The following is a 27,698-nucleotide window of genomic DNA, read 5'->3' on the forward strand; positions in this document are numbered from 1 at the left end:
AACACATAACAGCCACTTATATCACATAGAGACTGCAATGGTCTTTCTAGTATTTCTATACACTTTGCACTGTAGCTGGTTTTGTTCCCCTAATTTCTAAACTCTCTGACTTAAAAATCTGTCTGGTCAACCATTTCTATGTAGTAGTTCAAATGAATTGATGGTTTTCTGTGATATCGCCTTATAAAGTATTTTGCATCCTTTCCAAAGATATTTGTTCTCAAGCAAAAGTGAAACTCCCTGCATCATCACTTCCTCATTCTGCTGCTGCCCTGGAGCCCTCACACAGCCACCCCAGGAGCCAGAGCCTCGGGGACCAGAAAACCTCACAACTCAGTGGCTCAGCTTTTTAATAAGGACCCTTACAGTCGCTCATCGCCCAGCCACTGGAAGAGGATTAAGAAAGCAAAGATTAAAATGATCTGCTTCAAGTTTCTGATGTCGAAAGAATTTTTCAGGAAAGTTCTGGTAAGTTCTGAACTATTAAACTTGTCTTCTCTGTGCCTATGAGGGAACAGCTACTTTTTAAAATTCCAGATGTACTTTTTATACAAGTAGGTGTTTGTACATAAATAGCACTTGTGAAAATATTAATTAGAACCACTAGTGTATTGAACAAATAATCAGTGTATTGAACTGACACTAACTTTACAAATGCTCTTCTGAAAAGAAATGGACCGTGCACTACAATTAGGACTATGAGAACCAGTTAGGATAGTGAGAGGGTTCCTGGTCCTTTCCTGGGTGGGCAAGGGGAAAGAGGATAAAGAAACAATACAAAGAGGGTCAGGAATTTAAGCCAGAGGTCGTAAGGGAACCTGGGGTCCTATGTAATTGTGCAGATTTCTCTCTTCCATAACTTCAGGTGTTACTAAAAGTTTTTAACTTCCTCAGAGATAATACCTACCTACTTAGGTCCCTCATTCACACCCATCTCATACAGCAATCTGGCTAAACAGTGGGGGGAAAAAAAACCTTCAACTTGTACTTCAGGAAAACGAAACTAACTTGCTTGTGTGTGGTTTCGGTTCGTCAGACCATGGAGGGGGGTGTACCGCCTTCCTGGGCCAGAGCCAGGACTCGAGAAAGAGGGCTCCCCCTCCCTCAGCTCTAAGAGCCTTGAGAGCACAGCAACCCCTTAGGACATAGAGACCTGGGGTGCTGCTGAGGACCCCCCCTGCCATGGGTGGACACCCATTCTTGCCCCTAAGAGTTCTGATTTGGTCATTCCTGCTTAACATGAAGACAATGAGAAGTCCCCTTGAGAATGACATCCTGCAGCTCCTTTGTCAACAATTAACTAACAATAAGATGATTTGGGTTCACAACTGTTTCAGAACAGGAAACTAAGAGCCCCCTAAGAGGTCAACAGTTATGTCAAAGCATTCTCAGAACTGGTCCACACCAAACTTTGCTTGGTTCCAACAATATTATGATACTTCTGAAAGTTCATGGAGAAATGGAAACTAAAAAAATATATTTATTTTAGTGCAAAAATAACTTGAAATCCTTGCATAGGTTTTTCATAATTTACATTTTTAAGTCCTTTTATATACATGTGGACACTCTTAAAATTACTGAAGTGCAAGCCATCTTAAAAGCTCTACAGAATTCCATACATTCCAATCATTCCGTGCTCACAATGGCGATCATAATGGAGGGACAGGTCTGAGAAGTATTTGACATTATAATAGGTCCTAAGATATTATTGAAGAGTGCAGTATATCACATTGAGGTAGGGTATTGTTTAGTTTGCCATTTAACAAAATAAAACGGGGACCAAGAATCAGTGATCCTGCCTAAAAAGAATATTTCGATCTCCATCATCTCTATCAGCAGAATGTGAACAAAACTAATTGAAAGAAAGCTTTCCCATTAGGTGGCACCAAATTCCTTGTGTGGCACCCTCTAAACTAGACACAGGCTCACAATGGCCATATAGACTCTCAAGAGTTGTAAAAAGAAGGGATGGCTTAGATGGGGGAAGCATTGTGTTGCAGTGAGGTAAGACACCACTTAGGACATCTACATTCTGTATCTGATCAAACTTCCTGCTAATGTACCTGTAAGGCAGCTTATGATGGCCCACAGACTTGGGTCCCTGCCACCCATGTGGGATACCTGGATGGAGTCCCTGGCTCCTGCTTTTCTCCTGGCCAAGCCCTCACTATTGCAGGCATTTGGGGAGTGACCTAGTGGATGGCAGATACCTCACTTGCTTACACGCTCTCTCTTTCTCTCTCTCTGCCTTTCAAAGAAATAAAGGAAGAGGTAGACTACAGAGGTAAATTCCCAGTGTGCTGCTTCATATCAAGATGGTTGAGTCCTGTGTTCACTAAGACAGGAAATCTGGAGTACAGCCTCTCTAAGACATCCAGAGAGAGGGTGGACAGTAAAACAGCTGAAAGAGGACAACAGCTAAAGGAGAGAATGCCCCTGAGCTGGACAGAGTGAACCAGCTTCCCAAGCAGGGGCAGGGGTGGCATCAGCAGAGGGACCAGACCTCGGACGTGGAGCGCCTACGGTGGCCTGGGGCCACCTCCATGGGATACCCTGTATGAGAAACAGCCTCAGTCAGGGCTGTAAGTGGCACAGCAGCAAGTTCGGAAACAATGACTAGAAAACAGCGGATATTCATTCCTGTCCCTTTACTTTTGATAAAATAGCCTTTTCATTCTTGTGGCCAGATGACAGGAAAGAGACTTCCTTAGATTTCTATCTGGGATTCCAGCCAAGGGGAATAATTGCCCCATTGGGAGAAGGAAAGTCCTTCGACTCACACACATGCCAGCTCACGGGCTTTCAAAATTTTACTATTTTTAATCACGCCAAGAAAATATGTCTCTCATTTGGCAATCTTTTGTTGAGAAGCTATTATGTACTATATAAGATTGCGAACAAAATGTACAATACTTTTCCTCATGAAGTGTAGAGTAGTGGGTGGGAAAAATGAACAAGATAAACAAGTAGAAACATGGGGAATATTTGTAAGTGCTCAGTAGATGAAGAAAAAACTGGCACTGGAGTTGTGATGCAGCAGGTAGAGCAGCCACTTGCAGTGCCAGCATCCCACACAGGCACTAGTTCAAGTCCCAGCTACTCCACATCCCATCCAGCTCCCTGCTCATGCATCTGGGAAATCAGCAGAAGATAACCCAAGTGCTTGGGCCCCTGTACCCATGTGGGAGACCCAGATAAAGCTCCTAGCACGTAGATTCAGCCTGGCCCAGCCCTGGCTGCTGCAGCCATCCTGGGGAGTGAATTAGCAGATGGAAGATTCTGTCTCTTTCTCTGTCTCTCCTTCTCTCTCTCTCTGTAATTCTACCTTTCAAATAAATAAATAAATCTTTTTAAAAAGAAAGAAAAGAAAAGAAAAAACAAAGCCAGACTCAGGGTAGAAAATGTGTGTGTATGTGTGTAGGGGGGAATAGATTTCAACAAATTGGCTGGGCATGGCGTCACCTGGAAGGTGACAGTTAATGAAAAGCCTCATGAAGGTAAAGGAGTGAGCTCTGCAGGTGTCCAAGGAGAGGAAGTCTCCAAAGAAGAGCAGTGGCCAGAAGCCCTGCAGGTGCCACCTGCCTCAAGGAACAAGAAGGAGGTCAGAGGGCTGCACCAGGTTCAGAGACAGAACTGCAAGTAAGGTGCAATGGCAGAGGGCAGCAGGTACCAGGTCACGTGGGGCATTGTGGTTCAAAACGAGAAACTTAGCATTTACCCTGAGTCAGCTGGGGATTCGGGGTGGGGGAGGGAGCACTAAACAGCACATTGGGATGATGTAATTTATGGTGCAATAGGGCCACTTTGGCTGCAGTTGTGCAAAGTCCCTGAAGGGGTGAGGAGCCCCAAGAGGAAAACTTGAGAAGGAGCTATTCCTGTTCCCTCAGCACACTGCTGGGAGAAAGAAGATGCAGGTGCAGGCGGGAGTCACAATGGGTGGTCAGATGCTACATGTATTCAGAAGACACAACCCATTGGATTTGCTGCAGATGGGCTACAGAATATGGGAAGTGAGAAAAAGGATGATTATGCTGTTGTTGGGTGTTTACTTATTTCATTAAATGTATTTAAGTGTAGGACGAGATGCCCTGCAAGAGAGAGGCATTCTCTTCATTACTCTTTTAAGTGTTCTAAATGTTTGGTTCTAAATGTTTTCTTAGTAGAGAGTTAGTGGGGAAGATCTGTTCCACAAACAGTTCTTAAGGTAGTGGTTCAATCAATTGCATTTGATTTCCTTGATGTAATAGATTCTCAATAGATTTATTCTCAGACAGACCGAACTAGGACTAAGTCTGTTCCACCTACACTTTTACTTCCTCTTAGGTCGCTTACAGGATATGACTATTGCAAAATCTCAAGAAAATGCAACTGAACTAAGTTCCAGCTCAAAGAGCCTCGTGAAGATTTATTTCAAGTTCCTAATATCAAAGTAGACGTTCTCAGACAAGCCCTGGTAAGTTTTTAACCATTAAAACCTTGTCTTTTTTTCCATCTATCTTTAAAACTTCATTCTGGAAGCAAATGTGGATCTTTAAAAATGAATATACATTAATGCATCGATAAGCAATTGCTTGAAAATGAGTGTTAAAGGAATGAGAGGTAGACTGCTCTCATTTCTGTATTGACACGTCAGGACATGTGACTTGGGCTGACTGCAGAGTGCTTCCGAGAAAAGTTCCCAGCAGGCCTGGGGAGAATGCAGACCTCTGTGGAGGGGGGAGTCTCGGGATGAGGCTGGGAGGCGAAGGTGAACTACAGAGCAGAGGATCAGGAATCCAAGCATACTGAACGAAGAGAACACTGCAGCCAGCTACAGCTCTGCAAACACTCTGTTGTGTGGCTTAAGATGATGTGAAAAGTTCCTATCTAATTAAAGGGAAAACCCTCAAAGCTTAATCATCATTTGTGTACAAGACCCTTCTTAGCAACTTCCTTGCACAGAGGTGCTATGAGGAAATATAGTACTGTAGTGTGTACTTCAGGAAAACAAAACTAACTTACTTTGTGGTTTCGGTTTCCCTGAGCATAAGAGCAGGGTGGGGCCCTGCTAGGCTCCAGCCTGGTGCCAGGCGACCTCTCCTGGAGGCAGGGAGACCTGTACTGTAACTGAGGCCAAGACTCCTAGCAATGAATGGGGTGGGCACCAGTGCTGGCCCTGGGGGTGCCACTTTGATCCTTTCTGCTCAGCCTCCAGAGGGAAATGCTGAAAGCCCTTTAAGAATCATCCTAAAATCAAGTACCAGTCAGAGCACTCTGGAACAGAATACAGGGGCTAAGGTCTAGAAGTCTTCTCCCTGGCTGCAACCAGAGTAGCTACACCTTTCCCCATGCTAAATACATAGGGTCCAGGTATGTTCCTTTTGAAGGAGCTGAACCTAAGCAAACAACCACCATCAAGACAACACTGGAACACTGGTTCTGGTCCAATTCCCCTAACTTACGAATGGGAAAGATGCTGGCTGAGAGGAGATGGAAGCTAATCATGACCTCACTTTCCTGATCACAACTCCTCCTACTTTGTACACTTTATGCAGTTTCTGTTCAACCTAAAGATCCCTCATGCTCAAGAAAATACATCAATGGCCCAATGTGTCAGATTCAAGACACAGAAATGGCCAGGGAGTTGTGTCAAAGTCCAAATTGTTGTGACTTTGAATAAGATGCATAGCCCAAGCCAAATACAGATCATAGATCAGATAAGATGCTCTTATAATTGACAGGATGAAGAAGTCGAGTGAAAGTAACATCAACCTTGTGTAGTAGCTGCCAATCATATGTCTTTTCTCAGCTACCACCAGGGGTAGGCAAATAGAGAAATTCTTTGATGATATACAGGTATCTTCATGTTTGAACAATGAGGGAACCTTTCAAATAAGGTAGAGGTAAAAAGACAGTAGGCTTGGGCAACACGAAGCCAGTCACCCTGTTTGAGAAGGGTGGTTCCATCTCCATGTTAATTCTTGGCAAAATTCAAACAACGAAGGAAAAAGGGAAGGGGAAGTCATCACTCTGTGAGTTGACACAAAGTCAAGCCCTCCACTAGCCTGCACTAAACACACATGCACCCATATGTGTCTGGGCATATACGGGCCAATAAACAGTCAATCTTTAAAACCTGCTACTGGTAGAGTTGGGGATCTATCTGAATTGCTGTAATCACTAGCTAAAGCAGCAGAGAAAAATCTACAGCCTTCTCTTATAATCGTTGGAGTGCCCTCAAAAAGAGGGTGGGCAGTTCCAATCACTGGGAGAGGACTCTGGCTAGGAGACCACCTCTGACCTGTGCAAAGCTGGGCTGCAGAGTGAGGTAGGGGCATCTCTAGGGGAGGCTCCTTTGGTCTAGCACGACATAGCAAAGGGCAGTGCTGAAGCCTTGGGGCCCTGGCCAACTGAGAACCTCAAGTGGCAAGAGAATTCCTCCAGGCATAACCTGGATGGGAAACATGTTCCTTCATCAAAACTCACAGGGGTATTAGGAACCCAGAATCCACAGCAGGACTGCAGGTCCCTGTAATCCGCATGGCAGGCAAAGGATGTACATGTACAAACTTTTCTCTCAAGAAAGTAAACTTTTTCACCCATGACACTCTGACCTGGAAGCTAGAGTTGACTTGGGTCTAATAGCTGACAAAAATAAACATATTTCCATAGTCTTTTATTCCATTGCTAACTCGTGGGTTTTCAAAAATTCAATTATTGTTTCGCTACATCAAAAAAAATCTTAATTTCCTCAGGTGAGAAATAATCACTGCGTGCTAATTTTATGTCGGACTCTGGTAAACTTGCCAATGAACGAGAGGTAAACGTGTCAGTTCTCAGAGAGCTTGTGTCCTAGTTGCTGAGACAGACTAAGAAAGTAATGAAAGTACAAGGTGTGTAAATCCCAAGATGAGAAACAAGCAGGCGAGATGGGAGGAGTGGCAAAGAACAGGCTGCAACTTTGGAAAGGGAAGCCAAGAAAGGCCCTATGGATCTGAGTAGTAAAGAGCTGAAGGAAGAGGGGATGTGGGCTGTGTCAGTGCCTGGAGGAAGCACCTGCCGAGCAGAAGGAGCGGCGTGAAGACCTGCTGCTGCAGCAGGCCTGGCACACGTAAGGAAGAGCAAGGCAAGTGGTGGCGTGGGCGGGATGAGCAGATGCTCTGGAGACAGAAAGAAGGCGGGCAGATCACACAGCACCTTATCCATCTACAGGCTTTGACCTTCACTCATGGGAGACGAGCAGCCACTGGAGGGTTCTGAGCAGACTGACATGAGCACACGTATATCTGAACACGCCCATGTTAGCTGCTGTGTTGAAAACAGAGTGAATGGGATGGGGTGGGGTTAGGCAAAGCCAGAAGCAGAGAGACCAGGTAAAAATAATCAAGGTAAGAGATGATGGTTTATACGAAGTAGTACAAAGGGATGGTGAGAAATGGTAGAATTCTGGAAATACTGTGAAGGTGAGGTTGAGAGTATTTGCTAAACATGCTGTGTGTGAGGTATATAGAAAGGGAAGCCAGCAAAGGTGAAAGATGCTGCCAAGTCCCCCCCCCAATGATTGGCAAGTTCCATTAACTGATAAGACTGTGGGTGCAGCAGGTTTGGGGTGGGAGGCACAGATATCAGGAGATGGATTTTGATCATTAATTTATAAGAGCTGTTTGATATTTGGGTGGATAAAGAGAAGGCAAATATATGGCATCACAGGAGAAGTGGTAGCTCTTAATATTGATTTAGGAAGCACTGGGCACAGTGGTTTTATTTAAATACAAGATGAGTGAGATCTATAGGGGGAAACTCGGGGTCGAGAGGAGGTGTCCAGAGGCTGAGCCCAAGAGGCACTCAGCATTTAGAGGTGAGAGGCAAGCAGGAGCCAGCAGAGGACACAAAAGGATGGGCCTGGAAGGGAGAAGGAACCTGAGGGGAGTGTGGCATCCCAAGAGCCTGGGAAGAGAGTGCTCAGGGAAAAGAGAGCGATCATCTGTTTCAAATGCCACTTCCAGGTCAGTGTCAAGTGTAGCTCAGGGAAGAGGGGAAGCCAAAGCTTGCTTGGAGGGAGTTCTAAAGGGAATGGAAGAAGAGAACAAGAAACAACAAGTAAAGACATTTCTACTGTGAAGGAAAGCAGAAATGTGGGACAGAAGTAGATTCAAAAGAGTCTGGTTTAACAGAAGATAGTCGCACAGTTTCAGCTGAAGAGGGAAATCCAGTGGACGTGGAAAGATGGGAGAAGAAGGGAGACAGGTTGACCTTGTTAGGAGTGTGAACAATCCGTTCAGGGAAGAGAAACTCAAGGGCCAGGCTTTGGCTTACACTGATGCCCACATCCCAGGGCAGAATGCCTAGGTTCAAGTCCTGCCTTCGATCCTGATTCCAACTTCCTGTTATTGTACACTCTGGGAGGCAGTAAGTGATGGATCATGTACTTGGGTCCTTGCCACCCATGTAGGAGACCCAGATTGAGTTATTGGCTTCTAGCTTTGGCCTGGTCCAGCCCCAGCCTTTGTAGGCATTGGGGAGTGAACCAACAAATGGGAGATCTCTCTCTCTCTCTTTCTCTCTCTGTTTTTGCCTTGTTGCCTCTCAATTAAAAAAAAAATCAGAATCATTTTCATATTTTAAAAGCAAAATAAATACCACCCTGATGTCTGCCTTCATCTTAGCATACTACTCTCCAGCAGGTGGGCCTTTGTGCCCATAAGGATATCAGTCATATTAGATTAGGGTCTACCTTAAAGACTTCCTATTAACTAATTTCGTCTGCAATAACCTTTCTCCAAATAAGGTCACATTCTGAGGTACTGGAGTTTAGGACTTCAGAACAAGAATTTAGAGGATCACAATTCAACCTATAATGGTAATGAATGATAGGATCGAGTGTGTGACCATGGGCGTCAAGATGGGTTGAAGTCAAGGTCATTAAACAAGAGGTAGTCAATGAGGTGACAGCCAGGGCAGTGGAAGGACCAGTTGCTTGTCTATTAGGAAGAAAACAGTATCAAAGGGCCTGAGTGTCCTCTGCCCTTCACCTGCCTATAAAAGGAGGCCAAGATGTATAAAAATCAAGTATCTAACAAGTGCTCCAAAGATGAAATATTTTACCACTAGGGTTTTTAAAAAGTCCACATAGCAAAATCATATTTTTAACATCTCACATTAAAGGGGTGTAGTACTCAGCATTTTCTACAAAATGACTCACAAAAATATTTCATTAAGAATAGATGGAGGGGGTGTTGTGGCATAGCAGATTAATCCTCTGCCTGTGATATTGGCATCCCATTTGGGCATTAACTCCACTCCCAGTCCAGCTCCCTGCTAATGCACCTGGGAAAGCAGTGGAATACGGCCCCAGTACGTGGGTGCCTGCACTGTGGGAAACTTCAAAGAAACTCTAGGTTCCTGGCTTTGGCCTGGCCCAGCCCTGGCTGTTGTAGCTATTTGGGGAATAAGCCAGCAGATGGAAGATATCTCTTTCTCTATCATCTTCCCCCCACCTCTCCCTTACTCTGTCTTCCCAATAAAAAACATAAATCTTTTTACAAAAGAATAGATCCAATAACTATTTCTACATTTGGTTCCCTATAGTGTTTATACACAGGTAAGGCAGGGCACCTCCGTTCAGCCTTACCTAAGATGACACTTAGTGCCCATGCAGAAGAGAAAGAATCCTCCTGGATGGGCCTCCCAGCATCAGGAGTCACCTGCTGGGGTGCAGTGGCCCCTGCCCAGGAACACCCATGGCAGGCTGGAGCACTGCCAACCATGTTCCTAGACTCATTAGGCCCTTGGAAGGGCCCCTGGGTAAGCTGTTCCTTGCTCCCTTAACTCTGTGCCCTGGGCTTCCTCCTTTCACCTGACTCCCTCCCACAACAGCTACACCCCCTTAACCTCACCTGCCCAAGGTTCCCACTCCCTTGGTGATGCTCTCCTCGTCCTCACATAACCCAGTCTTATGCCCATCCTTGGATCACACACAAAGCACTAATCATAACCTGCCATTATCACTTGCATGTGTGTGGCTTATTTTCTTTCGTCTTCTCCCATGGACTGTAAATGTCAGGAAATAACCCGACATATCTTTTGTTACCACTGTCTTTCTGGCACAGAATAGGAACTCAGAATTTGTTGAATGAGTAAACAACACAGGTCAAGGCAAAATAAGACTTTCCTCTGGTTGCAATATATGCATGAATTCTTGTGGCATCTCTAAAACCAGTTCCAGCTATTTTACAAATGAACAGAATGGATCATCTGAAATATGTTTAGAGTGTTCTTTGTGCCCAGTTGGTCAGAGTTTTATTTACTGGCCCAGGACTAATTCTGTGTTTTTTTTAAAAAGCTTTTATTTAATGAATATAAATTTCCAAAGTACAGCTTATGGATTACAATGGCTTCCCCCCAAAAAAAACTTCCCTCCCACCTGCAACCCTCCCCTTTCCCGCTCTCTCTCCCCTTCCATTCACATCAAGATTCATTTTCAATTCTCTTTATATACAGAAAATCAGTTTAGTATATATAAAGTAAAGATTTCAACAGTTTGCCCTCACATAGCAACACAAAGTGAAAAACACTGTTGGAGTACTAGTTATAGCATTAAATCACAGTGTACAGCACATTAAGGACAGAGATCCTACATGATTTTTTTAAAATTGATTAATTTTTTATGTAATTTCCAATTTCATACCAAGTTGTGGTTTTTTTTTTTTCATTTTCAATTATCTTATATACAGGAGATCGATTCAGTATATACTAAGTAAAGATTTCATCAGTTTGCACCCACACAGAAACACAAAGTGTAAAAATACTGTTTCAGTACTAGTTATAGCATTACTTCACATTGTACAAACCATTAAGGACAGATCCCACATGGGACGTAAGTACACAGTGACTCCTGATGTTGACCTAACAATTTAACACTCTTGTTCATGGCATCAGTAACCTCCCTAGGCTCTAGTCATGAGTTGCCAGGGCTATGGAAGCCTTTAGGGTTCGCCGACTTCGATCTTATTCCGACAGGGTCATAGTCAAAGTCGAAGTTCTCTCCTCCCTTCGGAGAAAGGTACCTCCTTCTTTGATGGCCCCGTTCTTTCCACTGGGATCTCACTCACAGAGATCTTTCATTTAGGTCTTCTTCTTCTTCTTTTTTTTTTTTCCCAGAGTGTCTTGGCTTTCCATGCCTAAAATAGTTTCATAGACTCCTCAGCAAGATCCAAATGCTTTAAGGGTTGATTCTGAGGCCAGAGTGCTATTTAGGACATCTGCCATTCTATGAGTCTGCTGTGCTTCACACTTTCCATGTCGGATCATTCTCTCCCTTTTTGACTCCATCAGTCAGTATTAGCAGACACTAGTCTCGTTTGTGTGATCCCCTTGACTCTTAGACCTATCAGTGTGATCAATTGTGAACTGAAATTGATCATGTGGACTAGTGAGATGGCATTGGTACATACCACCTTGATGGGATTGTATTGCAATCCCCTGGCAGGTTTCTAACTCCATCATTTGGGGCAAGTCCGATTGAGCATGTCCCCAGTTGTACATCTCCTCCCTCTCTTTTTCTCATTTTTATATTTAACCGGGATCACTTTTCAGTTAAAAATTGTGTGTTAATTACAGAGTTCAACCACTAGTACTAGAACAAAAAAATACTAAAATGGATAAAGTACAACAACAGCACAAGAGCTGATCAAGTCACTGTTTCTCATAGTGTCCATTTCACTTCCACAGGTTTCCCCTTTGGTGCTCAATTAGTTGTCACTGATCAGGGAAAACAAATGCTATTTGTCTCTTTGGGACTGGCTTAACTCACTCAGCATGATGTTTTCCAGATTTCTCCATCTTGTTGCAAATGACCGGGTTTCGTTGTTTCTTACTGCTGTATAGTATTCTATAGAGTACATGTCCCATAATTTCTTTATCCAGTCTACTGTTGATGGGCATTTGGGTTGGTTCCAGGTCTTAGCTATTGTGAATTGAGCTGCAATAAACATTAATGTGCAGATGGCTTTTTTGTTTGCCAATTTAATTTCCTTTGGGTAAATTCCAAGGAGTGGGATGGCTGGGTTGTATGGTAGGGTTATATTCAGGTTTCTGAGGAATCTCCAGACTGACTTCCATAGTGGCTTAACCAGTTTGCATTCCCACCAACAGTGGGTTAGTGTCCCTTTTTCCACACATCCTCTCCAGCATCTGTTGTTGGTAGATTTCTGAATGTGAGCCATTCTCACCGGGGTGAGGTGAAACCTCATTGTGGTTTTGATTTGCATTTCCCTGATTGCTAGTGATCTTGAACATTTTTTCATGTGTCTGTTGGCCATTTGGATTTCCTCTTTGGAAAGATGTCTGTTGAGGTCTTTGGCCCATCTCTTAAGTGGGTTGTTTGTTTTGATGTTGTGGAGTTTCTTGATTTCTTTGTAGATTCTGGTTATCAACCCTTTATCTGTAGTATAGTTTGCAAATGTTTTTTCCCATTCTGTCAGTTTCCTATTCACTTTCCTGACTGTTTCTTTTGAAGTACAGAAACTTCTCAATTTGATGCAATCCCAATAGTTAATTTTGGCTTTGACTGCCTGTGCTCCTGGGGTATTTTCCAAGAAGTCTTTGCCAGTACCTATATCTTGCAGGATTTCTCCAATGCTCTCTAATAATTTGATGGTGTCCAGTCATAGATTTAGATCTTTAATCCATGTTGAGTGGATTTTTGTGTAAGGTGAAAGGTAGGGGTCTCGCTTCATGCTTCTGCACGTGGAAATCCAGTTTTCCCAGCACCATTTATTGAACAGACTGTCCTTACTCCAGGGATTGGTTTTGGATCCTTGATCAAATATGAGTTGGCTGTAGATGTTTGGATTGATTTCTGGTGTTTCTATTCTGTTCCATTGGTCTATCCATCTGTTTCTGTACCAGTACCATGCTGTTTTGATAACAACTGCCCTGTAGTATGTCCTGAAATCTGGTATTGTGATGCCTCCGGCTTTGTTTTTGTTGTACAAGATTGTTTTAGCTATTTGAGGTCTTCTGTGACTCCATATGAATTTCAGCAGCATTTTTTCCAGATATGAGAAGAATGTGTTTGGTATTTTGATTGGTATTGCATTGAATCTGTAAATTGCTTTTGGGAGAATGGACATTTTGATGATACTGATTCTTCCAATCCATGAGCATGGAAGATTTTTCCATTTTTTGGTATCCTCTTCTATTTCTTTCTTTAAGGTTTTGTAATTTTCATCATAGAGATCTTTAACATCCTTAATTAAGTTTATTCCAAGGTATTTGATTGTTTTTGTAGCTATTGTGAATGGGATTGATTTTAGAAGTTCTTCCTCAGCCATGCCATTGCCTGTCTATACAAAGGCTGTTGATTTTTGTGCATTGATTTTATATCCTGCTACTTTGCCAAACTCTTCGATGAGTTCCAGTAGTCTCTTAGTAGAGTTCTTTGGGTCCCCTAAATAAAGAATCATATCATCTGCAAAGAGGAATAGTTTGAGTTCTTCCTTCCCAATTTGTATCCCTTTAATTTCTTTTTCTTGCCTAATGGCTCTGGCTAAGACTTCCAGAAATATATTGAATAGCAGTGGTGAGAATGGGCATCCCTGTCTGGTACCAGATCTCAGCGGAAATGCTTCCAACTTTTCCCCATTCAATAGGATGTTGGCCGTGGGTTTTTCGTATATTGCTTTGATTGTATTGAGGAATGTTCCTTCTATACCCAGTTTGCTTAGGGTTTTCATCATGAAAGGGTGTTGTATTTTATCAAATGTTTTCTCTGCATCTATTGAGAGAATCATATGGTTTTTCTTCTGCAGTCTGTTAATGTGGTGTATCATGTTGATTGTTTTGCGATCATTGAACCATCCCTACATACCAGGGATAAATCCCACTTGGTCTTGGTGGATGATCTTTCTGATGTGATGTTGCATTCTATTGGTCAGAATTTTATTGAGGATTTTTGCATCTATGTTCATCAGGGATATTGGTCTGTAATTCTCTTTCAATGCTGCATCTTTTTCTGGCTTAGGAATTAAGGTGATGCTGGCTTCATAGAAAGAATTTGGAAGGATTCCTTCTTTTTCAATTGCTCTGAATAGTTTGAGGATAATTGGAGTTAATTCTTCTTTAAATGTCTGGTAGAATTCAGCAATAAATCCATCTGGTCCTGGGCTTTTCTTTGTTGGGAGGGCCTTTATTACTGTTTCAATTTCTGTTATGGGTCTGTTTAGGTTTTCTATGACTTCCTGGTTCAATTTAGGTAGGTTGTATATGTCCAGGAATCTATCCATTTCTGATAGATTTCTCTGTTTGTTGGCATATAAGTCCTTGTAGTAATTTCTGATGATTCTTTTTATTTCTGCGGCGTCTGTTGTTACGTTTCCTTTTTCATCTCTGATTTTATTGATTTGGGTCTTTTCTCTTCTTTTTTTAGTTAGTTGGGCCAATGGGGTGTCAATTTTGTTTATTTTTTCAAAAAAACAGCTCCTCGTTTGGCTGATTTTTTGTAATGTTTTTTTGGATTCAATCCTGTTGAATGCTTCTCTGATTTTAATTATTTCTCTTCTCCTACTAGCTTTGGGTCTGGTTTGCTGCAGATTTTCTAGATCCTTGAGATGACTTGAAAGCTCATCTATTTGGTGCCTTTCCAATTTCTTGATGTAGGCACCTATTGATATAAACTTTCCTCTTAACACTGCTTTTGCTGTATCCCATAGGTTTTGGTATGATGTGCTGTTATCCTCATTTACTTCCAGGAAATTTTTGATTTCTCTTTTAATTTTTTCTATGACCCAGTGTTCATTCAGGAGCATGTTATTCAGTCTCCATGTGTTTGCATTTGCTCTAGGGATTCCTGAGTTGCTAATTTCCAATTTCATTCCTTTATGGTCTGAGAAGCTGCATGGTATGATTCTAATTCTTTTGAATTTGCTGAGACTTGCTTTATGGCCTAGTATGTGGTCAATCCTAGAGAAGGTTCCATGTACTGCTGAGAAGAATAGGATGAAAAGTTCTGTAGATATCTGTTAGATCCATTTGAGTTATAGTGTCGTTTAAATCTACTGTCTCCTTGTTGATCTTCTGTCCTGTTGATCTGTCTATCTCTGAGAGTGGAGTGTTGAAGTCCCCCAGTACTATTGTATTGGGGTCTAATTCTCCCTTTAATTCCCTTAACAAGTCTTTTAAATAAACTGGTGCCCTGTAATTAGGTGCATATACATTGATAATCGTTACATCTTCTGGTTGAATGGATCCCTTAATCATTATATAGTGCCCCTCTTTGTCTCTCCTAATAGTTTTTGTGGTAAAATTTATGATATTAAGATGGCTACGCCCGCTCTTTTTTCATCTCTGTTGGCATGGCATATCTTTTTCCAGCCTTTCACTTTCAGTCTGTATGCATCTTTGTTAGAAAGATGTGTTTCTTGTAAGCAGCAAATAGATGGGTTTTGTTCCTTAACCCAATCAGCCAATCGGTGTCTTAACTGGATTGTTCAGGCCTTTAACGTTTAATGTGACTCTCGATAAGTAGTAACTTTGCCCTAACATTTTTTATTTATTTATTTATTTTTTTTGACAGGCAGAGTGGACAGTGAGTGAGACAGAGAGAGACAGAGAGAAAGGTCTTCCTTTTGCCGTTGGTTCACCCTCCAATGGCCCCCGCGGTAGGCGCGCTGCAGCCGGCGCACCGCGCTGTTCCGATGGCAGGAGCCAGGTGCTTCTCCTGGTCTCCCATGGGGTGCAGGGCCCAAGGACTTGGGCCATCCTCCACTGCACTCCCTGGCCACAGCAGAGAGCTGGCCTGGAAGAGGGGCAACCGGGACAGGATCAGTGCCCCAACCGGGACTAGAACCTGGTGTGCCGGCGCCGCAAGGCGGAGGATTAGCCTGTTGAGCCACGGCGCTGGCCTTGCCCTAACATTTTTGAGTTTCCTGTGATCTTTTGCTGTGAGGTTTCCTTCCTTTACCTTCTTTCATATTGGTGATCGTGTTTCTGTGTTTCTGCGTGTAACACATCTTTAAGCATCTTTTGCAGGGCTGGACGAGTGGTAACGAATTCTTTCGATTTCTGTTTGCTGTGAAAGGTCTTTATTTCACCTTCATTCACAAATGAAAGCTTTGCAGGATATAATATTCTGGGCTGGCAGTTTTTCTCTTTTTTTTTTTGACAGGCAGAGTGGATAGTGAGAGAGAGAGACAGAGAGAAAGGTCTTCCTTTTTGCTGCTGGTTCACCCTCCAATGGCTGCTACGGCCGGCGCATTTCGCTGATCTGAAGCCAGAAGCCAGGTGCTTCTCCTGGTCTCCCTTGCGGGTGCAGGGCCCAAGGACTTGGGCCATCCTCCACTGCCTTCCCAGGCCATAGCAGAGAGCTGGCCTGGAACCAGTGGTGTGCCAGCGCCGCAAGGCAGAGGATTAGCCTGTTAAGCCATGGCGCCGGCCAGTTTTTCTCTCTTAGTACCTGGGCTATATCTCGCCATTCCCTTCTAGCTTGTAGGGTTTCTGATGAGAAGTCAGCTGTGAGTCTAATTGGGGATCCTCTGAGAGTGGTCTGACCTTTCTCTCTTGCACATTTTAGGATCTTTTCTTTATGTTTCACTGTGGTGAGTTTGATTACAATGTGTTGTGGTGAGCATCTCTTTTGGTCATGTTTATTAGGGGTTCTATGAGCTCCCTGTACTAAGATGTCTCTGTCCTTCTCCAAACCTGGGAAATTTTCTGCTAGTATCTCACTAAAAAGGCCTTCTAATCCTTTCTCCCTCTCCATGCCTTCAGGAACTCCTAGAACCCGAATGTTGGGGTTTTTAATAGTATCCTGTAGATTCCTGACAATATTTTTAAGATTTCTAATTTCCTCTTCTTTTCTTTGGTTTGCCTGTTTCCTTTCCTGTTCTCTGTCTTCTAAGTCCGATATTCTCTCTTCTGCTTCGCCCATTCTGTTTTTAAGGCTCTCTAATGTGTTTGTCATTTGATCTATTAAATTCTTCATTTCATTATGGTTTCTCGTCACTATCACAGTTTCTTGTTCTAGTTGTTTCATTTCATTTTGATTCCTCCTTAATATTTCATTTTCGTGAGAGAGATTTTCTATCTTGTCCATTAAGGATTTCTGTAGTTCAAGAATTTGTTTTTGAGAACTTCTTAATGATCTTACCAATTTTTTGAGATCCGCTTCTTGCATTTCTTCTATCTCATCATCTTCATAATCTTGAATTGGGGTGTCTTTTTCATTTGGGGGCATCATAGTGTCTTTCTTGATCTTGTTACTTGGGTTTCTACATTTGTTTGGCATCTTGGAGGTGTTCTTTGTTTCCTTCGCTGTGGTGCTTTTTCTCGTAATACTATGACTCTAGATTCAGTGGACTGTCTGCTTTTGATGGATCCTTAGAGGCTTTGATGGGTATGGCCAGAGAGCTCTGTTTGGTTCTTCAGGGTTAAGCCAGATTGTTCTCTGGCTTGCTTGCTTGTTCTCTTTTTTTTTTTAGACTCAGTTGGGAAGAAATTTCACACAGCTCACCGGATTGCCTAGGTTACCGAGTTTGTTTTACATATGTAAAATGGTGCCTGCTCTTTGTCTTGCTCGGCTTTGTAAGGTGAGTGGAGAGAGAGGCTAGTGACCCTGCTGGTTCCCCCTATTTATTCGCTTTTTTTTCTCTCCTCCAGTCAGCCTGGTGCACTTCCCACAGTGGGACCTCAGGCCTTGTTCTGTCTTTCCCCGCCAACGTCTCGGGTTACCGAGAGGTCCCTTCCTCACCTCCGCTTCCAGTGTTGTTGCTCAAATTCTGCGGCTGGGCTTCTGTGGCTGGGCTCCCTCGGTTCCCCGCTCTCTCAGCTCTGCTCCCGCAGCGTGGCGGGGCGCGGTGGAGGGCGACCTTGCTCTTCCTGTAGGTCTTCTGTGTTACATCCACTAGATCTGGAAGAGTTTCCTCTGCAGTTTTTTTTCTGAGTCTCTTCCTGAGGCTACAGTAACTCCACTTTTATTAAACTATCTTTTCCTGGACTGTTGGTGCATGTCCTCACTCTTCCACCATCTTGGCTCCCTCCTAATTGTGTCTTACAGGCTGAAACCAGCAGTGACTTAGGAGATGCAAGGCACCTGTGTATTGGTCAGCTTTCTGTTGCTTTAACTACAATACATATGAGGCGCTTTGTAGGAAGTGAGCAGGTTTATTTTGACTCAGTTTGGAGAGTTACGCTCCAGGCTCACTGCTCTGGCATCTGATGGAGGCTGGCAGTGGTGATCACCTGGTGAGGCAGGAAGCCAAGGCACACAGGAAGCACACATGGCTTATACAATCAGTCTCACAAGAACCACCCCTTGAGGGCAAGGCCCCATGACCTAAAGTCCTCCCACCAGGCCAACCTCCCAGGTGCCATATTAGATCAAGTTTCCATTCTTAACCCATCAACAATTCACAACAATCCAGCAACGTATGTCTTTGGGGGTTTAAATAATATCTGCATGAGTCTGGAGAAGTCCTTTTCAAAGCATGACATTAACAGCACCAGGAAAAGTCTCACCAAGATGAGTGGAAGCTGCCACACCCTGTGGCTGCCAGCCTGCAGAGAGGCTGAGGCCCCAGCTGAGCTTGACTTCATGGAAAACTTCCAGGCCAGCTTTCGCAAGAAACCCAAATGCAGATGAATCAATTTTCAGTTGAGCTAGAGGTTATTAGTACACATTAATTTGTTTTTTATTTACTATTATTTATTTGAAAGCCAGAGCTATACAGAAAGAGAGACAGAGACAGAGAGAGAGAGCGCTTCCATTTGCTTATTCACTTTCCAAATGCCTGCAACAACTGGATCTGGGCCAGGCCAAAGCAAGGAGCCCAGGTAGCAAGGACTCAAGTACTTGAGCCACCATCTGCTGCTTCCCAGCATCACATTAGCAGGAAGCTGGATCAGAAGCAGAGCTAGGACTCAAACCTATGGAATGCAGGTGTCCCAAGCAGTGTCTTAGCTGCTATGCAAAACGTTCACCCCAATATTAACATTTTAACACCTAGGTAGCTTGAATCTTTCAAAGATCTTTTAAAATATATTTTCTCTTTTCATAATTCACTTTAATACTTTTATTTGATTGATTCTTAATACTTCTCATCTATTTATACTTAAAATTTGCTCACTGTCTCATTTTCTTACTTACTTAAACCACTTTAGTGATTCTTCCTTTTCACTCTGATTCAGTAGGCCCGGGGTGGGGCCTGGGAATGCCATTTCTAGCCAGTTTCACAGTGACTGATGCTGTTGGTCTGGAGATCACACTCTGAGAACCCTTGCTTTCAACTAGGCCTACACGCTACATCCACCCAGGCACAGCTTTAAAAGCACTAATGCTGAAAAACACCACTGTACTCTCTCAGCCAATGAAACTAGTCTCCAGTGTAAAGCCCCAGTTGATTTAATGTTTAAGCCAAGGCTGGGAAATCCTTATCTATGGACTCCGAATTTTTAGTTTTTGCAGTCCAGCCTAGTACATAGTGTCATATCAATAATTGGGGCAAGAATTATTTTAACAAAGTAAATAAAAAAAAAAAAGCTCATACCGTTTTCCCTATATAGTTTCATTCAGGCCATTCCAGTCTAGAAGCCACAAGAATTAGCTAACAAAAAATCATAGCCAAGGCCCCAAAAGAACCAGCCTTATGGCCCAACAGCTTGAGTTTCAACAGACAATAGGTGGTGTCTTCACCAATTGCTTTGTTTTTTTGTGTTTTGCTTTGTTTTATTTTGTTTGTTTGTTTGTTTGTTTTTTATATTTGAAGGCAGAGTTAGGCAGTGAGAGAGAGAGAGAGAGACAGAGAGAAAGGTCTTCCTTCCATTGGTTCATCCCCCAATTGGCCACTATGGCTGGTGCTGCACTGTTCTGAAGCCAGGAGCCAGGTGCTTCCTCCAGGTCTCCTCCCAGCGCCGGGTGCAGGGCCCAAGCACTTGGGCCATCCTCCACTGCCTTCCCAGGCCACAGCAGAGAGCTGGCCTGGAGGAGGAGCAACCAGGACTAGAACCCAGCGCCCATATGGGATGCCGGTGCCGCAGGTGGAGAATTAATCAAGTGAGCCACGGTGCCGACCCCCACCAATTACTTTGTGACCATGTAACAAACATGGCAGCTTCCAAGCTGGGATCAAGGTTTCCTGTTCCCCAACAAACCTCCACTTAGCCAATTTTAAATTGTATTTACAATATTCTGCCATGTTCCAGAACAATTTCTGTGTTACCTACGATTCTGTTTTTAACTTACAACGACCCAAATTTTACCAAGTGAAGGCTAAAAGGGGACATTATTACAAGGACCAAAGGGCATGACTTGGGGAAGATGCTGTGGCATAGCCCCGTGACTGTCTTTCAAACAATTAAATCTTAAAAAATTAAAAGGTGTGTCACCTAGTTAGCAGCTACTGCTTATTTCATGATGACACTTACCATTACCTAAGAAATAAGGGCACTGATTGGGACCTGTATAAAAAGTTAAATATCAAGCAGGCTTTAAGAGCCAAACTTGTGCAGTGTTTTATGTACACAGGTATTTCAAAGGTTCGTGGAAATGGAGTTAAAGGGTAAGCTTATTTTATTGTAAAAATAAATAAATAAATAAGCTGGCACCGTGGCTCAATAAGCTAATGCTCCACCTTGCAGTGCCGGCACACCGGGTTCTAGTCCCAGTCGGGGCACCGGATTCTTTCCCAGTTGCTCCTCTTCCAGGCCAGCTCTCTGCTGTGGCCCGGGAGTGCAGTGGAGGATGGCCCAAGTGCTTGGGCCCTGCACCCCATGGGAGACCAGGATAAGCACCTGGCTCCTGCCTTCGGATCAGCGCGGTGCGCCGGGTGCAGCACGCCAGCCGCAGCGGCCACTGAGGGGGTGAACCAACGGCAAAGGAAGACCTTTTTCTCTGTCTCTCTCTCTCACTGTCCACTCTGCCTGTCAAAAAAAAAAAAAAAATATTGTGAGGGGCCATGGTTCTGGCACAGTGAACTGAACTGCTACCTGTGATGATATCCCAGTCCCAGCTGATCCACTTCCAACCCAGCTTCTGCTAATGTACCTGGGAAGGCTGCAGAGGATGACCCAAGTACATTAGTCCCTTCCACCCAAGTGGGAGATCAAGATGGCAGTCTGGGCTCCTGGCTTTCGTCTGGACCCACCCTGACCCACGGGGAGTGAAGCAGTAGATGGGAGATATTGCTCTCTGCATTCCAAAATAAATAAGTCTTTAAAAAAAAGAAAAAGTTTGAGCCGGCGCCATGGCTTAATAGGCTAATCCTCCGCCTTGCAGCGCCGGCACACCGGGTTCTAGTCCCGGTCGGGGCACCAATCCTGTCCCGGTTGCCCCTCTTCCACGCCAGCTCTCTGCTGTGGCCAGGGAGTGCAGTGGAGGATGGCCCAAGTTCTTGGGCCCTGCACCCGCATGGGAGACCAGGAGAATCACCTGACTCCTGCCATCGGAACAGCGCAGTGCGCCGGCCGCAGCACGTCTACTGCGGCGGCCATTGGAGGGTGAACCAACGGCAAAAAGGAAGACCTTTCTCTCTGTCTCCCTCTACTGTCCACTCTGCCTGTCCAAAAAAAAAAAAAAAAAAAGTTTGAAGTCCATACATAGATAAGGGATCTTCAAGAAGATCATTGAGAATATGTATTATGAAAAAACTATAAATTGGATTTCAAAAAATTTTCAACCAAAATAAAATATTTTTAAAGCATACTTATTTTTAAATTTGTATTTATTTTCATTTTTATTTGAAAAGCAGATTGACAGTGAGAGAGATAGACAGAGATGGAGATACAGAGATCTTTCTTCCATTTGGTTTGCTCCCCATACATCCACAATAGCCAGGGTTGGGTCAGGCTGAAGCCAGAAGCCTAGAACTCAGTCTGGGTCTCCCATAGCAGGTGGTAAGGACCAAAGTACTTCAGCCATCGCCTGCTGCCTCCCAGGGTTGCATTGGCAAGAGCCTAATATCCAAAGTGGAGCCAAGACTTCAACCCAGTTACTCAGCTGGTTTAACAGCTGGCAGCTTATCTGCTGCACTAAATCCCTCCCCCCAAACTTATGTTTAATTCCAATTTTGCCAAAAGTTTATTAAAGTACTCTTTTATAATGTTTGCAAGAAATTATATACACAATTGACTACATAATTTCAATGATAAAGTATAATACTAAAATATTTGTTTTGTTATTTTTCCAAGGAAGAAATGCAAAGCTCTGATATGAATGAACAAGTAACCCTTCCAGAACTGGTCAAAGACTGGACCAAAGAGCATGTGAAAAAGTGGGTAACTGAAGATCTTAAGATTGATGAGAAATATGGCCAAATTTTGCTCAATGAAGAAGTGACAGGGCTGGTCCTGAAGGAATTAACTGAGGATGATCTGAAAGAAATGGGGTTACCACGGGGTCCAGCGCTTTTGATAAAACGTATGTTTAACAAACTACTTAGTAGTTCCCCTGAACGTGACAATCAGGATTCTGGAAAATTAGATAATATAAAACCATCCAAGAAAGAACAGAAAAAAAAGCCAAAACAGAAAAGAAAAGAAGAGGGAACATCCATGTCTCTCAGTATCGATCATGATCTCAGAGAGACTACAGAAACTGAAGTCCAAGAATCAATTCTTTTGACGGAAAAAACGTTGGATGAAACAGTGAATGCTACAGACGAGAAAGATACAATACAAACTGAACAGTTGACTTGTATGCCATACCCTTTTGATCAGTTTCATGACAGCCAGCGGTATATAGAACATTACATTCTACAACCTGAAACGGGACCACTCAATCTCATCGACCCAATACATGAGTTCAAAGCTCTCACAAATACATCAACAGTCACAGAAATGAAAATGAAATTTAGCAATGAAGTCTTCCGATTTGCATCAGCTTGCATGAATTCACGCACCAACGGCACTATTCATTTTGGAGTCAATGACAAACCCCATGGAGAAATTGTTGGTGTAAAAATCAGCAGAAAGGATGTCCTAATTGACCACTTCAATGAGATGATCAAAAAGTATTTTGAAGACAGTGACATCAAGGAAGCCAAGAAGTGTATTCGGGAGCCAAGGTTTGTGGAAGTCCTGCTGCAGAACGGCATGCCATCCGACAGATTTGTCATTGAAGTCGACGTTATTCCAAAACACTCTGTGTGTAAAGAAAAGTATTTCTACATTAAGATGCAGAGCTGTAAAGATGAAGTGTGGAAGCAAAACAAAGAATATTCACTGTTTGTAAGAGAAGGGGCTAGCTCCAAGGATATCCTCGCCAACGCCAACCAACGAGATCCAGATTTCAGAGCATTTACACAAAATTTAAAGTCACTGGTAGCATCTAGAAAAGAGGCTGAAGAAGAATATGGATGGAAAGCAACTAAGAAGGAGAGCGAAGGACTAAAGCTGGTGAAGCTTCTCATAGGAAACCGAGACTCGCTGGATAACTCGTACTACAGCTGGTACATTCTTGTAACAAACAAATGCCATCCAAACCAAACAAAGCACTTAGATTTTCTAAAGGAAATCAAGTGGTTTGCTGTTTTGGAGTTTGATCCTGAATCTGGGATCAATGGAGTGGTCAAAGCTTACAAAGAAAGCCGAGTAGCCAACCTTCACTTTCCAAGTCAGTATGAAGACAAGACAAGTAGCCTGAGAGAGAAGATTTCTACCCTGAATCTTTATGAACAGCCCAGCTGGGTCTTCTGCAATGGGAGATCCGACTTGACAAGTGAGACTTACAAACCTCTCGAACCACATCTGTGGCAGAGAGAAAGAGCTTCTGAGGTCAGGAAACTGATTTTGTTTCTTACTGATGAAAATATAATGACAAGAGGGAAATTTTTAGTTGTGTTTCTACTACTGTCTTCAGTGGAAAGTCCAGGAGATCCTCTCATTGAAACATTCTGTGCTTTCTACCAAGCTCTCAAAGGAATGGAAGATATGTTGTGCATCTGTGTAAACTCACAGACTTATCAACGGTGGAAAGACCTACTGCAAACAAGACTGACGGTGGCACATGAATTATCAAACCACAGCATTTCCACTTTAAATCTAGAACTCATAAACAGTACTATCCTTAAACTCAAGTCAGTGACTCGGTCGTCAAGAAGGTTTTTGCCTTCCCGTGGATCTTCGTCAGTTATCCTGGAGAAGAAGGAGGAAGATACATTGACCGCTCTGGAAATCCTCTGTGAAAATGAGTGTAGGGACACAGACATAGAGAAAGATGAATCTAAATTCCTAGAGTTTAAGAAATCCAAAGAAGAACACTTCTATCGAGGTGGCAAAGTGTCCTGGTGGAATTTTTATTTTTCTTCGGAAAATTATTCTTCAGCTTTTGTGAAAAGGGACAGTTATGAAGACCTTAAGAATTTAATACAGTGCTTGGCAGAGTCTCCAAGACCGGTATTTGCAAAAATCATCAATCTTTATCATCATCCAGGCTGCGGGGGCACCACATTGGCTATGCATGTTCTCTGGGACCTAAAGAAAAACTTCAGATGTGCTGTGCTCAAAAACAAAGCAACTGATTTTGCAGAAATTGGGGAACAAGTGACCAATCTGATCACCTATAAGGCAACCTGCCATCAGGATTACATCCCTGTGCTCCTCCTGGTAGACGATTTTGAAGAACAGGAAAATGTCTACATTCTACAGAATGCTATCAATTCCATTTTAGCAGAGAAGGACTTGCAATATGAAAAAACATTGGTTATTATCTTAAACTGCATGAGGTCCCAGAATCCAGATGAAAGCGCAAAATTAATAGACAGTATTGCACTAAAATACCAACTTTCTCCCAAGGAACAGAAAGCTTTTGGGGCCAAACTAGAGGAAATTGAAAAGCAGCACAAAGACTGTGAAAACTTTTATTCCTTTATGATTCTGAAACGCAATTTTGATGAGACATATATTAAAAATGTGGTCAGGAACATCCTGAAAGGACAGAATGTCTACAGCAAGGAAGCACAGCTCATTTCCTTCCTGGCCCTACTCAACACTTACGTTACGGATTCCACAATTTCAGTGTCACAGTGCGAAAGATTTTTAGGAATCATTTACACGAGTACACCCTGGAAACCGGAGAGCCTGGAAGATAAGATGGGCACGTATTCTACCCTTCTAATAAACACAGAAGTCTCAGAATATGGGAGATACACGGGTGTGCGTATCATTCACCCACTGATTGCCATTCACTGTCTCAAAGAACTAGAGGAAAAGCATCACTTAAATAAACATCACATTGCATTGAAGCTATTAAATGAGAATTTATTCTATGATTTCGGTATAGGAAGAGACAAATTTCAACACGATGTGCAAACCCTTTTGCTTACAAGACGGCGCAAAGAGTATGGAGATGAAACAGACACTTTGTTTTCCCCATTAATCGAAGATTTACAGAACAAGGAAATTGAAGAGGTCTTGGTGGCAGGATGCAGTCGATTTCCACAAAATGCATTCATTTGCCAAGCCTTGGCAAGACACTTCTACATTAAAGAGAAGAACTTTGAGACTGCTCTCCAATGGGCAAATCTGGCCAAAACCAGAGCACCTAAAAACTCCTACATCTCAGACACCCTCGGTCAGGTCTACAAAAGTAAAATCAAGTGGTGGCTGGATGAAAACAAAAACAGTAAGGTCATTACTGTTAAAGATCTAACGCATTTACTAGAAGTTGCTGAAAAGGCCTCAAGAGCTTTCAAAGAATCCCAACAGCAAACTGACAGTAAAAACTATGAAACCGAGACGTGGTCAGCACAGAAGTCCCAGAGGAGATATGACACGTATAACACAGCCGGTTTCTTTGGTGAAATAGAAGTTGGTCTCTACACGATCCAGATCCTTCAGCTTACTCCTTTTTTCCTCAAAGACAATGTGCTGTCTGTAAAACGCATGGTGCAGTTTCTATCAGGAAAGGGAGACATCCCATTTGATGCAAGAAATGAGTATTACTTGGCTCTTAGCAGGTTCACATCCTATCTGCAAAACTTACAGTCCAATCTGAAAGAGTGCTTCGACTTTTTTATTGATTATATGGTGCTTCTGAAAACAAGGAACACCCAGAAAGAAATGGCGGAAGTACTGTTAAGCAAAAAAGTCAGTCGTTGTTACAAGAAATACAGAGAACTTTTCTGCATTTTGGATTCAAGTCCATTACAGAGCAAAGAGAGTCAGTTACTCCTGGAGGAGAATTGCAGGAAAAAGCTAGAAGCTTGGAGAGCTGATAGGTTTTCTGGACTCCTGGAATATCTTAGCCTAAACCACAAAGAAGCCGCAAGCACCATGGAAAATATAGTCGATGAATACGCCTTCCTGTTGAAGCAAAACCCAAACAAACAGCTGACAAAGGAGAAACAGAATTTCATTCTGGCCAACATTATTCTCAGCTGTCTGAAACCCACCTCCAAGTCCATTCAACCTCTGAACATGCTTAAAAAACAGCTCCGAGAAGTGCTGCGACTCGTAGGACTACAACATCAATGTTCCGACCCTTATTTCTTGGCTTGCCTCCTATTCTGGCCAGAAAACCAAGAACTGGATCAAGACTCCAAACTAATGGAGAAGTATGTTTCATCCTTAAACAGAGCCTTCAGGCGACAGTACAAGCGCATGTGCAGATCGAAACAGGCAAGCACGTTTTTCTACCTGGGCAACAGGAAGGGGCTCAACGGTCTTGTTCTCAAAGCCGAAATAGAGCAGTACTTTAGTAAGGCGCAAAATACAAACTCCCTCTGGCAGAGTGGAGATGTGTGGAAAAAAAAAGAAGTCAAAGACCTCCTGCATCGTCTCGTTGGTCAGGCCGAGGGCAAGCTAATCTCCATTGAATACGGGACGGAGGAAAAAATTAAAATCCCAGTGCCATCTGTGTATTCAGGTCCACTCCGCAGTGGGAGGAACGTAGAAAGAGTGTCCTTCTACCTGGGGTTTTCCATTGAAGGCCCTCTGGCATATGATATAGAGGTAGTTTAAGAAGAATCATTGGTGCGCTGCACAGGCCCAGCTCTCTGGGACTGCATTCCCTTTCTCTATGGCCATGTCGTTTTTATGACATTATGGGTTTATCGCTATAATTTTGCTTTTGTCTCCCAAATGAATTACAAACCTTTTTTGTAGGGCAGGAAATATATCTACACACAGAGCTTGGTATATAGTAGGGTCAATCGTATAACATTTTGGGGCCGCCACTGTGGGTAAAGCTGCCACCTGCAGTGCCGGCATCCCATATGGGCGCCGGTTCAAGTTTCAGCTGCTCCACTTCCAATCCAGCTCTCTGCTATGGCCTGAGAAAGCAGTGGAGGATGGCTCAAGTCCTTGGGCCTCTGCACCCACATGGGAAGACCTAGAGAAAGCTCCTGGCTCCTGGCTTCAGATCTGCACAGCTCCAGCTGTTGCGGCCATTTGGGGAGTGAACAAGCGGATGGAAGACCTCTCTCTCCCTCTCTCTGCCTTTGCCTCTCTGTAACTATGCCTTTCAAATAAATAAATAAATCTTTAAAAAATCATATAACATTTCAAATATGTATTTTCAAGATGATATACTTAAGAAGTTCTAATTATTACCCACTTGTAACCTCATAACTACTTAGGGGTCAATAAAAGTCTGTTCTAATTTCATCAGCTTCTATGGATTTTTCTGTATTATGTTGTCACTGTGACAGCAGGGACTTAAATGAAGTGAATGTGAAGGAGAAAGCACCTCCTTGTCTCATCGAGCTCAAGCCATAAGATCCATACCAGAG

General features: G+C 43.1%; 1 protein-coding gene across 3 annotated transcripts; it reads left to right on the forward strand.

Annotated features, from left to right (window-relative positions):
* The first annotated feature begins 245 nt into the window (after positions 1-245).
* On the forward strand, positions 246-27,573 carry SAMD9L (sterile alpha motif domain containing 9 like). Of its 3 annotated transcripts, none has more exons than XM_062178320.1 (3): positions 246-468; positions 4,324-4,453; positions 22,159-27,573. In XM_062178320.1, exon 3 carries the CDS (start codon positions 22,165-22,167, stop codon positions 26,926-26,928), a length of 4,764 nt encoding a protein of 1,587 aa, XP_062034304.1. In that variant the 5' UTR covers positions 246-468; positions 4,324-4,453; positions 22,159-22,164; the 3' UTR covers positions 26,929-27,573. The 3 variants fall into 3 exon arrangements, with proteins under 3 accessions (XP_062034304.1, XP_062034306.1, XP_062034305.1); XM_062178322.1 differs by having other exon boundaries at positions 22,163-27,573; XM_062178321.1 differs by lacking the exon at positions 246-468 and adding an exon at positions 3,855-4,041.
* Positions 27,574-27,698: the final 125 nt, after the last annotated feature.

The sequence above is a fragment of the Lepus europaeus genome, chromosome 20 (genome assembly GCF_033115175.1).
Source record: "Lepus europaeus isolate LE1 chromosome 20, mLepTim1.pri, whole genome shotgun sequence".
NCBI classification, from domain to species: domain Eukaryota; kingdom Metazoa; phylum Chordata; class Mammalia; order Lagomorpha; family Leporidae; genus Lepus; species Lepus europaeus.

What these genes read in the sequence shown, in the direction of transcription:
- SAMD9L (XM_062178320.1), top strand. Translation starts at nt 22,165, where the DNA reads ATGCAAAGCTCTGATATGAATGAACAAGTAACCCTTCCAGAACTGGTC.